Genomic DNA, 16,492 nt, shown 5'->3' on the forward strand with positions numbered 1-16,492 from the left:
ACTGCAAAATCTTTGGCAGTTTAGTCAGAGCAGCAAAGATACCGTCTGTGGTCATCTGTTAGCAAATCCACTGACACTGTAGTCTGATACTGGTTATTGTACCCCACAGCTGTGTTGTGATGGTAAATGCTGTACTGAGTCTGACAGTAGCTTGCAGTGGCCCAGACTGTCAGACGTCACAGGTTCACTTACATAGTACCCAACCCAGTCACACAAAAACTGCCAAAAACTGAGGGCGCAACCACAAGACGGAAATGATGCTTTTATTTAGAAGCTGATCTACACATTCAATCATTTGTCAGCCATTGATGCACATTTCAGATTTGCAACCATTTTCAACCGTAAACATTAATTCACCACAACACTGAATGACTTTAAAGCCATTTCAGGTTTGGGAAGATGTCTGATGTTTTTGCTGTCTTGCGTGCTTTGTCAAATTTCCCTACTGGAACATTTGTTTTCAGATTGGGACAGTGGGATTTCTAGTGAAGAGGAAGCGATGAAGAGAAAGCGATATATTTGGCTAAACAGATGTGACAGGTGATCTGAACGAAGGCCCTGTCGTGGAAAGAAGCATGTTTCACACACCTGCAATGAAATCCACTCCAGCAGATTAAATAAACTCTGTCAGCTTCTTCCTGTTTGGCACAGTGAAAGGTTTCCTCCCAACATGCTGTGTTTTATCTTTGGATTGATGTCTCAGTTAAGACTTTTTAACTAGAAGAGCTCCGGGCTCTTTGCAGTACTTCACCCTACCCTCAACCTCAGCCACAGTCCTTCTGATATGCAGTCCAGTGTTGGGTTGAATGATCCCATGCTGAACTGTCTCATCTGTATGTACCCCAGGCTATTTTCCCATAAGGCCACAGTAGTTGTTATAAGTTGGTTTAGTTCATTAGTTCATCTTTCTTTTCCTCAGGATATTGCTGTTTACACACAGGGCACACAGTTGCTTCTGTGTTATTCTCTTTTGCTTTTCGCTCAATCTGTAAAGCATGTTGCATTCTGGCCACATCTCATCTCATATGTTACCAGGACACAATGTCCAGCAATATTACAGCCTGGGTTATTATAAAAGTGCTGGTGAAACCAGAGCTGAAGCATCCTGTAGGCAGCCTAGCTGTTTAATGGCAACGGCAAGAGGGGCGATGATTTGAATACACAGGGTTGAAACACTATGAATATGCTGACCGGGTCTCAGTTACATTGCCAAACAGTGTATTTTCAGTCAGAAAAATATTTTGTTTTTGTGGGACACAGACCTTTTTCTCCTTGGTCTATAAAGGACTAACAAGTTACGTGTTTACATAACTCTCCAGAAGCCTCTGTTGCACACTGGATGTTGACTTGAACTCATTTTTTTGAGTGGATGTTGTGGAGGCCATTTTACCCAGACAAACCACAGAGGCATGCAAAACAGAAGTGAAGCTCTGTCTCATCTCCCGGCCGCCTCCTGCGATGGATGTGGCTTATGAAGGTAAACTGACGCTGAACCTTGTCTCCAAATGAGAAAAGCCTACCCAGAATTCAACATTCTGGTCGTTCCCACCGTAAGGTGTCAGAATGCTTCAGAGGAAGAACACCTGCTTTCAGACATACCTAGAGAAGGACCCACACTGCAGCTGGCTGTGAGGGTGCAGGGTAAAAGTAGGCAGGGTTTGAGCTTCTCGCTCTCCACCTCTTTTTCTTTCATTCTTCACTCAAACACTTCTGACAGTTTCTGTCACCACACCATCATCAGGAGAGAGTCTGTAAGTGTGTGCTGTTATTCCAATTTACCTTGAGATGTGCTCGTTTGAAGGGTAGTGCAACGTAGCTCATGTGAGGGCTTTTAGGTCACTAAGACAAGTAACCAGCTTTCAGTGGATTTTCTGATACAGACTGGTTCTGTCCTCCAACTCTGGCAAAGAAAGCTTTATTTCATGACCACATGTAGAACGGGACAGCCTTGCTGCCCTGCTGTAATGTCTTTGGTCGAGAAAAACAGACAGTGAAGGAGGCACCTTCTGAAATGAGACACATTTACAGTATTGACCTTCAGTGATGTTACAGAAAGTATTTTGCATCACTTGTCAAAGGTTAAATAGCTGCTGTGACTTCGCTGATTCAGGTGTGGCCAGAAGTCAATGCAACTGATATAATTCAGTACTAAATGAGGTTAAATCAATAAAATGAAATTATAAAATATGTTTAACTGAACTAAAACATAAAGGTCATGTTTTTTTCACTTACAAAGAATCACAGGAGATTCCTCCACACCTCTAATGTCAAACTGATCTAAATCATGGGTAAAATCTATGGTAGAAGAAGAACCTGAATGCAACGCAGTCACAAGTTCTAGTCAGAGGTGAAGATCTTGATGTTACAAAGCAATAACTGAAGTACAAGTAGAGAAGGGAAGCTGAGATAAAGTGGGGAGAGCTGTCACTGTAAATTGATCACAGGTCAGTGACACCTCAGTATGAGGACATCTGATCCAGTGTTTCCGATTCATCACGCTCATCTGTTGCTCACTGCAGACTCTGTTCTGCTGCAGATGATGCGTTTTTCTGTCGTCGCTCCTCAGCTGAGGGACAGGTCGGTCACTGAGTCAGACACCTCTGTGTTGACCTGAGCAGCGATGCTGGCAGGTGTTACGTTCAGGTGAATCTCGTACTGCTGGTCCAGTCCCAGGTAGCTGTCACTCATCAGGTACAGGGTGTATATACACCTGAAATCAGAAGGTAGATGGATAAGCATGGATACAAAGGGCAGAAAGAAAATGTACTGGATCTTGCTGTACCCAAATTTATCCCACTAGTGCTGTAAGATGACAAAGCCATGTGTTTGGAACTTTGTTTCAAGGCTCTGATGAATGCATCCTACTATTGTGTGTGTATCACAACCTGATGTAGCTTATTCCTCTGTGCCACTGAACACCACTGGTGTCCAAAAACTACACATATAATAGGTTTGAAATACTTCAAATACCTACACATTACAAAAAGAAACAAATAAACTAGTGTGTTGCTAAATTATTCTCTCGGTTCAGCTTGACCTTTATTTCATTTCTAACTGTTGAAAGTGATGTTTTGTGTGCAGTTTCATTTGGTGATGGTCCATTAAACAGGCTGCAATGTAATCCCTCCATGAGTTTGCACACCGTGAATGTACGTCCAGTAAAAGAGTCTGTTTCTGTCACAGACAGGCTGTTATTCTAAGTGTCTGACAACACTAGGGAAATGATCCACACAATGAAAGACCTTTTTGTTGAAGAGTAAGATTGTTATATCACTCTCACAAAAGCCACCAGACTCCATTCACAGAAACAGTCATTTTATCACAGTAAAGCAGACTTCATTCAAACCCAGCAGAAACAAATTCAAACTGACCAAAACATTCCTGGTTAGTCTTTCTACCACCAACTCTGGTTTGGATGAAATGAACTCTAAATTCACAGAGTTCCATGTGAAAATATGGGGCGAGGAGCCAGAGAGAGGGTGAACATCAGAGAGGCAGCGGGAGGAAACAGAGTGTAGAGCCAGAAAATCTAACTCTGCAATTATTTTCACCAGACATTATGACTGGAGAGACTGTCGGCCTTCAACAGATTTTCCCGATTAAAAACTGATTACTGGATAATGGAAACTCTGGTTGTGTGACTCCTGTCCATCATGTGGTGCATTCAGTGCAGCAGTACAGGCCCACACGGGAACAGCTGCGGGAGCACTGCTTCTCCCTCTCACAACCGAATATTCATTTTCACACTCTAATGTCTGTTTTTTTTTTGACAATTCACATATATAATCCAATTTAGAATATTTGTTGAGTTCCCTGTAGGGCACCAAGTGTGTCCCCAACAGATGCCGTATTTTCCACTTGTCTGAGTAAAAAACTACAGCGACTTGCTGCTGTAGGAAATGAATGAACCTTTAATAAAAATGAAACTCTATGTTTTTTTATTTTTATGTTTTGAAGATTCACATCTTCAGTAGGAACCAATAGTTTAGGACTGAGAGCCAAACACAAAGCAGGGAGGCACTGAGAGACGGACAAACACATCGAAAACTGTTTCCAGGATAATAAGGCAGGGAATTAAAACACATTTCTATATGCTGCTGAAATGGTTTCTAATGCCACTCACAGGGCTTGCTTTTACTCTTTCTTGCTTGTCTAACCTGAATTGACCTGCTGTTTCTTTTCAGTCACTGTATCTGGAGTGTATGGGGAAAGTCTGTCAGTGTATGGCTTAAATTGCTCCTGTCATGCAGTTGCTTACTTTCCAGTATTCTCTGGTGTGTAGAAGGCCACAGACACGGCTGTGTAGTTACGCACGTATCCAACGCGCTTGACAGCCAGCAGCTCCCTGCGATCCACCTCCCCCAACACCAGGAACCAGCCTTCATCCTTCGCCTTGGGGAACCTGGGAGCCTGGGCCTTACTGTCCTGCTTCCTCTGAAATAACAGACGTGAGGTGCCTTTTAGTGATACATGGACAACAGTGTTTTATGGTAAGATAAACTTTATTAATATCTGGGAAATTAAACAGCATTACTCACTGCAGCAATTGGATTTATTATAAACAGTATGTTTGTGCTGTTTGTGATAGATTAACTATATCACAGGTGTCCATTTAAACAAATTTTGTAATTACTTTGCATATGAGAGAGAGGGCTTTATGCAGTAGTGTGCATTAAATGTCTTTCATATAGAGCATTTGTTTCAAACCTGACAAATTTCCACTACAACAAAAGTCCCCCAACTTTATGGGCATGTGATACTAAATGACTGGAGTCCCCTTTAAATCAACACCACCAGCATGTCTTTCTAAGACAGAACTGCATCTGCAGCCAACATGCAAAGCAAACTGAACAAAACATGCCACGTTAAAAAGAGCCGAAAGATCAACTGAAAACTGCAGCTTCAACACGGAAACATCAGTTTCATTTCTATTTAGTTTCACTCAGTGAAACGCTGTGTCGAGCTGAGGGGAACTGCAGTTGGATGATAATTATCACTAACGACCCTTTCACCTTACAAGTAGTCATGTGATCCACTGTTAATATACAGTAGATGTATGAATTTGTGCAGCTTGAAGGCAGCTATGAGAGTTAAGCCATTCTAAATCTAAGATCTTACTATATTGTGTGTAAATATGCAGATGCAAATTTTCAGCAGACATGTTTCACACAGTTATCAACAGAGATTTTAATGACACATTATGATGACCTGAGGGGAAGTTGAGTATTGGGACTGGGCATACTGACCCTCTGCTGGCCCAGGTTGATGCGTCTCAGTGACACCTGCAGGACGTACTCCTGGTCAGCGTGGACATCCAGCCAGCTTCTCTCCTCCCTCAGGTTAGCTCCTGCTGCAGGCAGGCGACGCTCCATCTGCTCCTGGCTCTCCTCCCACCAGCCCTTCACACTCATCTCAACCTCCAGCACCGGGAGATGACTCAGGAAGGACCATGCCTGACGAGAGAGAAAGGAGATGAGTACGACGATGATGATGACTGACATTCCTGTCATATCTTTTATACTGTTCAACATCCTAATAATCAGTGCATCACATTTGCACCACATGATCAGAGATGACAGAGTGGGGTGGAGACATCTAATGAAAGACTATCGTACAAGATATCAGAGAAATGTTCTCTGGACTTTTCCCAGTTAGGTGCACTTATCATCCAAATCAGCTACTGTAGATGGCAGTTTAGTTGTGGTCTCGCTCTGGTTTTTTCATCTGCTTTGAACTTCACTAAACCAAACAGGTTAGTGTGGAAGCAACGCGAGACAGTTTCAAGACAACAATTAGTCCACAATTAACATGAAGACTAACCTCATACTCTACGATAAACCCAGTTCATTTTATGGCTTTGGGGACCTCTACCTCAATTTGCAATTTCTGCACCATATTCTTAACTATACAGGTTAAGCTGATTATGTCTTGTTATTCTATGTGTAGTACGGTCTCTATCTTTTGACTATATCGAATTTTTTACTCCCCTAAAATGTGTTCTTGTCTTGAAAAGGATAAACATTTGTTTCTATTATGAGGCACAGACTGGTGGTGTTATTATAAATACCTCTTGTTGGTGTGTTGCTGTCTCGAGTGGGGATGTGGGGAAGATTGAACACATGATGTATGCGGACCGTTTGCAGAGCCGATGTGTCGCAGAATGTATCTTTTACTAGCTACACCTGCCGTGCACATTCTGTGTAGGACTGTGAGAGTCACAGGCAAAAAGAGATGATGAGCTTTTGTTTTGAGACTGTGTCTTCAGTTTGTAGACTCTTTTTCACCCAGTTTGTGTAATATGTAGGTAAGTGGGAACACTTTATTGTAAGGGTAGGCTGTGTAAGGCATACAGATACAGATCAACTGGCAGCTGGTACTGCCAAAATAAATGCCAACAGGGTGATAAAGACCCCACAGTGGAAGCCCGGCTTTGAATCCTTCAGTAGAAATCCTTACTTACAAACCAGTTTGCCATCTTTTTTCCAAGGATCTCATACCCTGCATCTCTGTTCTCCATAGGCCGGCTCACCAAAATGTTTCTCTGCGCTCCATAAGAGCAGTTCACCTTATGGATGTGATTTGAATTGTGATATTAAAGATAAGATAATAATGCTGAACAGAACATGATGCTGTGATATTGTCGCAGCACACATAGACGGGAGTCGTTTCTATTAAATAGGCTTTCTTGATGTTTAAATATTGTAAAGAAAATGTTCAGGCTCTTTAGTAAATGTTTATTCACACAGCTTTAACTGTACTGCTAGCAGCAAGCTTAGAGGTTTGATGATTTCAAAGTGTTGTTAGGCTGTGTAATATCCTTTGGCTCACATTTAGCATCTGGGTAAAACCCATAATATCCCCAAATACAAGATGTTTTGTTTTTCTTTGACACTCATACTCAACTCACACAGTCATTTCCTGTATACCCGTCGTTTAATTAAAAAAAAAAAAGACACTTTATGATCTATTTCTGTGTAAAAGGGCCACACACACCTCACGCCAAAAATCTAAATAGCAGACTGGCCTGTTCTTAGATCTGTAGAACAGATCTCCATCACAAATGCCCACCACTTGCTCGCTGCTCTCATGCCTGGTGTAGCCATATTCATTGATTACAGTGTAGTGTTGCAGCAGGCACTCGGTGAACAAAATACGTTACATACGTTCAGTGTTCAATGTAGCCAATACTGCTTTGTTTTTTGTACTTGCTGTATTTCAGTTATGGAATTATTCAAATGTACTATAAGGTGCGAGGTACCCTGAGATGGACATAGGTGAATACACTGCCATAATATTATGCAACATGTAACACAGAACATGTTGATTTTCACTCTCCACATACACAACTCAAAACTGTAGGAGTGTCAGCATTTCTTTAAATCATAATTCTGAGGGAAAAAAGAAAATGGAAGTTTGAAGAAGCAGTCTGTGTTAGATGGACAGGTCTGTCAGTTACTGTAAGTCTTAGGTGCCTCTTAAGTGTTTTTATGGAGAATTGAACAGTTGGTTCAACTCAAAAGCCCCACCATGAGGAAGACATAAAACATAAGAAAGATGAAGGCAGAGAGAGTGACAGAAAAAAAGACAAAAAAAGGACTTTGTGTGTGTGTGTGTGTGTGTGTGTGTGTGTGTGTGTGTGTGTGTGTGTGTGTGTGTGTGTGGCAGTGTAATGAGGACTAGGAGGAGAAAAGCCTCTCTGATTCACCCGGCAAAAGCTATTTATGTGAGGATTACTCTCCCTGAGCAAGTCAGACAGGAACGCTGCTGCACATCTAATTATTTAATTAGAGAGGCCGCCACACTGTGGGGGGGTAGGGGCGGTGGGGGAGTAAAGGTGGGGAAGGAGGAAAGCGGGGACACTGATTGGGTGAAGCCACAGGGTCTGCCGTCGTGCCCGGACACTCTCATTACTGCTGCAATTAGCACTTAAATTGGAGCTGTAAACCCTATCAATGGAGCTGTAATTGGGGATCCTGGAGGTATCTGGGACCACAGTGGCAAGACTGCTCATGGCACATCACTGATAATGTGTGTGTGTGTGTGTGTGTGTGTGTGTTTCTGTGTGATGTTTTTTTGTGATTTGAATGCCTTAAATGTGGAAATAGGCCCATTCTCAAGATCATTTTTGTAAAATGTACAGTACTCAAGTACATGCGCTTAATGTTTCTTCTGTACTAAACCAACATTCATACTTTACTGATTTCGATGGACATTCATATTCCCAGTGTGCTCTTGGTGTGATATTTGTAATCTTACCTGCGCAATCTGACTTGATTGAAACTCTTGGCCCACAATAGCAGTGAAAACACTCTCCTTTCCATGGCAGGCAGCAATCAGCTCAGGAAGTCCTTCGATTGGCCCGTTGAAGCCTCCCACATCACTCCTCCCCTTCCTGTGTGCCCATTTCCTACGGAGTGATGGGAAGAGAGGGAAGAGAGAAGTTCTTGGTCCTGAGGCAGCATCACAACAAACCCTACCCCACACTGACTGCCGTCTTTTATCACAGGGACTGTGGGCCTTCCGTTCTCATCCCTCTCTTACCATTTTTAGTGAGTTTGAACAAAACTATTCTGCACTGTAAGGACATAGGCAAGGAAACACAGGTGTGTGCGTGGAAAAACTGCTCCAGTTGCCTTGAAGATTAACTCAGTCATGTGTGACTGCAGGTTTATCTGATATCGCCCTTTTGGTGTTGTTCCTACATCAAGAGCTATGTTGCTCCTGCAAAAAGTGACATAGGTCCACATAGGTAGCAGGACATGAGAGATGAACGGGGCAAATACAGGATTCTCACCTGAGAGACTGGGGTTCATGTCCTGTGTGGAAGTTATTGTTATATTGTTGTTCTGTTATTTTTAGACTTAGCTCACTTACTCTGTTTGTCCTGTACATACTGCAGAATTGACAATAAAGCTGACTTTGACTTTGACTTATTGTTTTCAGTTTTGTAAGATCATGGTTTGGGCTCACATGCACTCTGTCACAACATTAACCACATGTTAGAAAGGCTAACTTCTCCCATCAACATGTATTTTCTGGTCTTTTTCCATGAGACGCAAAGCTTTGACATCAAAACAGCGAGAGTTGTAAACTGCCAGTTGCAATGATGGTCCCGAAGCAACGCAACTACGATGTTGTTTGAAAAGAACCAACACAGCGACATCAGATTGTGCTGTGACTGCGTGTGTGTTTAAGTCCACGTAGGAGGTTTGCAGCATGTATCTGATGATGTTTACTGAGTTGTATACCTCAGGAAGGGAATGATTACATACTGTTAATCAGAGAAAAGCACCAGCTGCTAATGGTGCGTACAACATCGAGTCCTGTTTGTCATTAGAGAAGCCAGAGCTTAAATCTGTGAAAGCCTGAACACCTAGAGTACTTCAGATGACACGGAGAGAAGCTGTCCAGACAATGAGGCCGGTTAGCCATCTACTAGAGCTAGCTACAAGTGACTGTGCATGCATTGTAGCTGTACCTGTGGTGTGTGATGTTGTTTACCTGAACAGATAGAGGTCTTGTTGTTCTACATGTGGCAGCGTCTTTAATGAGGAGTCGTGCAGCCAGCGGCCCTGGACAATCATTTGCACCAGGTTGCAGATACTGATGGCTGTAACCAGCCAACCCTCATTGGCAGCGACATCCAGCATCGCCTGGGGACAAGAATGAGACAAAAGTATACAATCAAAGATACACTAATCATGATTTTTATTCCATCTCAGCCTAAGTCACCCAACAGGGCTTCATCTGAGAAGAGTTTTTATTTGCCACTTTTTGTGTTGTCCCAGGTTCACACAAGAGTTTGGCCCAGGCCATTTGTGGCACATATTGCATAAACCTTTATCTCAGTCCATGATTGTCATGTGTTGCAATTAGATACAAAATGCCGAAGACACAGAGTGTAGCCAATTTGAAGCAAGATGACAGTCTGGGATGAAATGAACCAAAAATATAGGTACAATTCAAAGATGAGCTCTAACCCAATGATGTCGTGACTACCTGCAGGTTGTGTGACACAGCTAATATGATAGCTTTGTTCATTTTGAACACAGCTCCCTCAAAGGTTAGCACTGTCAGGCTGCAACACCAGTTAACCAGTACCAGGTTGGTTCAATATCTTGGGACAATGCACAAAAAGCATACCTTACATAAAACAAAGAGAGGTGTACTGGGATTTAGAAAGTTGCTATTTGCCTGTATACTGCCTGTAGTCCCTGGGCAGGTAGGTAGAATTAGATATTAATAGAGTACAAAATGCTAAGATAGCCAGGTAAAGACAGTCATCTCCACAACCCAAACTCTAAAACAGAGCAACTAATACAAGATCAATGTATTACTAATTGCAACTAATATAACTAATTGTAAACCATCTTGACAGTAGTTCAATGTTACTGCACAATTTACTTCTGTCTTTGAGAGTATTCACAATAAAATGAACTGATTTCAGTCAGTCAGAAGAGTTTAGTGCATTAAAACCATCTTCAAAGACCCATGAGTCGCTACGGCAGAGTCACAATCATTTAAGAGTCCACACTCAAGCATGATAAAATAAGCCAGAACTGTATATAAAGCTTTAAGAAGACTTAACTTTGTATAAACAGGTTAACTGAAGTTAATGGATTAAGGAGACAATGCAGAGCAGTTACTGTTAGAATGGCAGACCAGTTGCTTTAGTTTTTATTGCCTGCCTAATAGGTGATATATAGAATTTCAAACTTTTGCCTGCAGGGGGTCTGACATGCTATTCATGAAATGAGAAAAGAGAAGCAGAGAAAACAGTAAAAACATAGAGCTCAGTTCCTGTAGTACCTGAAACCAACTTGGAACACAAGCCAGACTGGGTCCAAATTATATTCAGTCTAATTGAGTAAGGTAAGGACAGCTTATTGCCATGGGTCTAAGGACTGCGTGTCAATATATCTAACACCTGAGAAGAGGATCCAAGCTCTTCACCAATGACTTTAATCACATGTTGCTTCATAATCATAACACCTGAAGTTTTTTTTAGGCATGATTGTCCTTTTTGTCTGCTTGTTATCTAGTGGAGCATCATGCTGCTAACAGTGCTGGACTTTCTTTCTTTATGGATCCACCACATTTTGGATCAGGTCCACTTAACCTCAGGTCTATGATGGACCAGGTCTGTCTCCAGGTCCGTTTCAGCCTGGTCTCCTTTTTTCTCTTTTCAGTTTTCGGTAGATTTTCTAAGGGTTCATTTTGGAACAGGTGTAAACTTTAGGGCGTCCACCTCCACGGTCTGTACGAGGGACTCGACCTGTTGCACTTCTTTCTTTTACTTCCTCTGGCTCCAACATGTTTTGTGCTGTTTTATTGCCATCCATTACACTTATGTTGTTTTAGCATGTTTTAATGTTCACTCTTTGTACAAAGCACATTCTTTTACTTATTTTTTTTGTAGAACTAGCGTACCTTTAAAGACTATGAACTGTGACAAAACAAAGTCTGGTTTTCCACTTTTCTAATGTGGGCTCTATGGATAGGTCCATGCTGGTCTCTGTGAGACAGATGATGGCTGTGTTGCATCGTTCATGTGTATACTGAGTGTATTCTGTGCTCTGCTGGAGTATAAACTGCCCCAAAAAAGAGACATGATTTACATGAGTGCATGAATGAAAGTCCCAATAATGTCCGGTTAAAGACTGAACTGGCTGACTTTCTGACCAATATTCAGACAATTGTGACAGAGCAGTGCTGTAATGTTGTTGGACTAAACTATTTCTCAGCGGAGTATCAAGAATATATAACATATCGAGCGGTTGTCGATAGTGATGTAAAATTCAATGCAAATACTGTGTTTATGACCTCACCTCTACCTTTTCCTGAGGGGTGAAATCGTAAACTGTGCAGATTATCAGAGTAAACTGAAGTTATTGCAATGTTCTGGGACTCATCTCAAGAGTGGGTTTGGTGACATGGCTCATTGTCAGTCTTATCAGAAACATCCACTATTTGGAAAATCTTAACATGTCGATTACAATGTTGTCCAGGGAGAGCAGAAGTCTGCTGCATTCACTTTATGTATACTGTAAGTAACAATAAAAATATACATTCATTCAATAAAAACAACCATAAAGAACAATAAAGACCAGAAACATTTCAGTAAACGGTAGCAGCAGGACACCAGAGAAGTAACCACATCCATGAGCCATGCAATATCACTGCCAGATACGCAGCATGGAAAATCACAAGCACATGCACATATGCACACACACAAACACGCATCCCGAGCTGTGGACAATGACTTACAGACGTTAAGACATGGTCCTAACTTCAAACAGTGCATACAAAGAAACTGAATAATCCAGCTAGCACATCACACTGCAGATGCAAAATGACCTGCATGGATCTTTGATGGCTGAACTTATGGGGTTGTTATCAATGTTACTGATCTGATAACTTGACCAGGTGGGAAGTATCCTGTTGTTGTCTCCAGCAGTTTCCATATGAACGCTGAGCAGCAGACCCATTGTGGCCAACACCCAAGCTTCTAAAGAGAAGCCCGGGTGTTCGAGCTGACCTCTGAGGAGTTATTTATAAGATGAATCAGCAAGTTCAACTGCAAATGTTTAACACCTTCACCTTGTTCTCGTCTTCACATCAGCAGCTGCTTCACGAAATGTTTTCTATTTTCATGTGCAGTACATTATCTAAACACCATTATTACAATATACCATTTTTAAGAATAAAAACTAATCAAAATCATTTAATATGTATCTCACACACTAAAATAACAGGTGTAGCTGACTTACTTGGTTTAAGTACTCAAAGTACAGATTCAAAATCTAAAAAGTTCATAATCTTAAATTATTGATATGATATAGATGAAAGTTGAAGAGGGAGATTCAGACTACTGAGAAACACGTACTGAGTCCACGATCAGACAGTTGTGTTATACAGTGACATTTCTCTGCCTCTAGTCAAGTTGGTTATGGAATTAATGTTAATTAGTTACAGTTGACATAATCTCCTGCTGGCAATGTTTGTCATTTTAGCCGCCAAAGGCAACATTCAGCCAGCTAAGAGGCCAAATCCAGGGGCCATATTCAGAAACATTTGGAGGAGTCCTAGCTTAGGAGGGATATAGGAGAAGCCTCAGAGCAGCTCTGAGCAAGAAAGGGAATGAAACCTTTATCTTAGTGGGAAGGCGTGGTTCACCCTGTTGGTTAGTATGATGCAAATCATAGAATTGAGTCTATGATGAATACTATTTTATTATTGTTCATATAATCTAATGAACATCTCTGTTGAAGAAATTGTCAGCCAAACTTTAGAAGTAGCTTACAAAATGCCGACTTGAGCAGTAATCTGTTCACATGCTTTTTATATTTATTTGCTTACATTTATTTACCATGATGGTACCTGAAGTACTGAATCCATTCGATTAATGGGGAAAATGGCTCCGCTTTCATCAATTTCTGGGATTGCTGGCATCGTAGTATTGTGCTGGGCTGGAGATGTGAGTGCATCTCTAGTGACATCATCCACAAACATTATCCCTGCTCTCTCTGTTTCATTAACTCACTGTTCCTTCTCTTCCTCACATTTCCTCTTCCTCTTAAGAAACTCCTAAGCCTTTAAAAAGTCCTCCTTCTGACTCCCAATAGTTTTTCACCGTGGGAGCTATATGAAGCCCTAAGATGCTTTGTGAATAACACTGATCTTACCAGGATCTATTTTTAACTTTAAGGGGAAATTCATCAGAATTCTACGGAGTTTCATTTCATCACTAGGAGCGACTCTTTGTGTGGGGGAGCTTTATGAATACGACCCCAGACATTTTGTCAACCTGGATATTAGAACACAGAAAACTAAAACATTTTCATGTTTGCATAATCTAATTTTCACTTGCAGTGAACACAACAGTTATGCCTTCTCTCACATGTTGAGTCAATCCTGGCAAGGTGCAGAAGAAATGCTCTCTGATGCTCGTGCCACTGGTGTAGCTAAACTGTGCAATACTGGAGCTGTGGAAAATGGTCATTTGCTGCACACCTACTTCCTGGAAAAGTCATTATTATCTACAGCTATTGTACAAATGTCTTAAAACCTGGATCATCATTGCTTGTTTTCATGTTTTGATATAATAACTCAGCTTCATGAATCAGTAAAGTCACTCTAGTACTCAACCACAGGTGAATCCTACCTGACAGATTCGGATGGCATTGTCCAGCACTGTCTTGGTATCTGTGGTGTAGTCACTGCATGGCAGCTGGGCATGGCTGAAGTGGGCTTGCAGCAGCAGGTGGGTCTTGGTGTGGGCGCTGTCATAGGAGTGGGGATTGACCTGCAGGGGGAGCTGCTGAGCCAGCTGGCTGTTCAGCTGGTCCTCATTGTGTCTGACGGGCAGCTCAGCATACTCTTCTGCATCCTGAGAGACAGAGATCAAAGTGAAACAGGAAGTCTAAAGCATGCCATCAGCCCTGTTTAATCTGAGCATCTGCACTCGAACACCTCCCTGGTCTTCTGAGTTTTCCCTGCTTGGAAAGCTGGCAGTTCCCCTTCCCCATAAAGACTGCGGGGGGAATCTCTTCAGCAGACCTGATTAACTAAAAAATGTGCACGCCTGCTTATAAAAATCTATCAAGGGTCGGGGTGATAATTCTTCAAATCCTTTGATGTATATTTCAGAGGATGCTTAAAACTGAATGACAAAAACAGTGTACTGGATCACTGCATCATCCTAAAATGATGATGATGATGATGATGATGATCCATCAGTCTCTTTGTGTTGAGGCTGTGCATTGGGTCGTTTTTGTTTGTGGTTGTTGTAGAGATGCGCAGACACGCATGGCTCCTCTCCTCTAATTCACTCCAGTTCAACTTCGGCTAATGTAGTCCCATCAACAGGCTGTGCTGGAGGCATTTGTCACAGCCTCCCCCCGGCCCGGACTGTTAAGGCTCCATCCATCACTGACTGAAGGCAGTGATTCAAAAGCTCGGACCTGAAAAAGGACCTGAGCTAGGTGGGGGCTGGGATGAGGGATAGGAATTAGAATCATCTCTGAATGATTTATCTTTCAGTGCTGTTGTCTCTGCATATGGATGTGCTGGAGAGAAAAAAACTATAGATCTTTAAGCAGGCATCATAACCAACAACTCGACCACCTCACACCCTCTGTAGTAACATTTACAGAGACAGAGAAAGGAGAAAGTACTGAGAGAGACTGGAGTAACTGCAGAGAGTTAGGTTAACAAAAAGGGAAGGAGGGATATGCAGCTTGTGGGGGTCAGGTCTGCAGTACAACTGCTCCAAAACACATTTATACAAGTTTTACTAAATTATGTTTAAGAAAAAAGAAATGACACACAGGCTTTGTTATTTGGCTTTGCTGTTCAAACCAGTTAACTCGTCAGCTTTCCCTCATTGATCTGGCATCCATATTTGTATATGACTACACAACTGCCTGTCTTGTTTGACGAAGTTCATGTTTAATGCAGTCCGACTTCACTGTGAGAACACTGCCATCTTAGGAAGCAGAGGACAAATACAGCAGGGAAGAAAACAAAGACAGGCTGAGTGGTAGCACAGCGCTCAGAGAGAAAAACAAGTGTGTTAGGAGGGGGTGGGAGGTGGCGGTGCAGCGAGGTGTGGGTGTCGCTCATTAGAGCCACGCTGCAGCAATTAGGGGGAACTGGAGGAGCATGCCAGTGCTTTGTAGCTAACAGAGGGGGAGTGGATGGGGCGGGAGGGTGACTGGCCTATTGTATTGCAGCTTGTTAGGGAGGGAGGCAGCCAGGCATGGCATGCTTTGGTCTGCTAACCACTACATGTGTGCAAAGGAGAGTGATGCTAACTGTCTCAAGAGTAGCCTCCCCTCCATATGTTAGCATCATTATTGAAGTCAGCCTTAACCACTGAACCCACCGAATGGACTTACTTTACTACTTGACCATATGGTAAAAATATAATGCAGATGCAAGCTAATCAAGATACAAAAACACACAATTCATCTCTAAATCTGTAGTGTGAAATCTGACTTTTTAAAAGCCATGCTGTATTTTCAGACACAGCTTAATAAAAGAAGAAGAGCAAGAAGAAAAACAAGAAAGAAAAAGAAAATGCTGTCTTGACAAATCAGTCAACCTTGTGTGGCTTATTTTGGGGGGTGAGAAAAGGCCCACACCAGTCTTTAAATCCCCACTACATGAAATATTTTTTTTGATTTTTCATGTTGTAGACCAATGTCATGTGCAGAAATGGATGCATCCAACTAACAAGTAGCATGTTTATATCCAAATGCTTGAGACACTGTATCTCGTCCCTCTGTACCATAGAGCTGCACTGTTGTCCTGCACTGAAACCGTCCTGCTGCCACAAATACTAACCACAGCACCGAATGTGTGTAAACCTGCTGCTGAAAATAGTCCAAACATATGCACTTTTTTTCTCGTTTGAATAATTGATAAAAACTTCTGTGGACACAGTTATAAGAAATTACTGAGCCTTCTTTAAACTATATACTGTTATATA

General features: G+C 42.0%; 1 protein-coding gene across 1 annotated transcript in view; it reads right to left on the reverse strand.

Annotated features, from left to right (window-relative positions):
- Positions 1–242: 242 nt before the first annotated feature.
- Positions 243–16,492, reverse strand: part of ascc3 (activating signal cointegrator 1 complex subunit 3) — a 150,088-nt gene continuing 133,838 nt past the window's right edge. Inside the window, exons 37-42 of the mRNA XM_041942373.1 lie at positions 14,165–14,389; positions 9,502–9,653; positions 8,257–8,407; positions 5,247–5,453; positions 4,259–4,434; positions 243–2,710 (exon numbers count right to left, since the gene is read on the reverse strand). Of these exons, the coding sequence (XP_041798307.1) occupies positions 2,563–2,710; positions 4,259–4,434; positions 5,247–5,453; positions 8,257–8,407; positions 9,502–9,653; positions 14,165–14,389 (1,059 nt within the window). The 3' untranslated portion in view covers positions 243–2,562. The remainder of the gene's footprint in view (positions 2,711–4,258; positions 4,435–5,246; positions 5,454–8,256; positions 8,408–9,501; positions 9,654–14,164; positions 14,390–16,492) is intronic.

This window comes from Chelmon rostratus, chromosome 8 (assembly GCF_017976325.1).
Source record: "Chelmon rostratus isolate fCheRos1 chromosome 8, fCheRos1.pri, whole genome shotgun sequence".
Classification (NCBI taxonomy): Eukaryota; Metazoa; Chordata; class Actinopteri; order Chaetodontiformes; family Chaetodontidae; genus Chelmon; species Chelmon rostratus.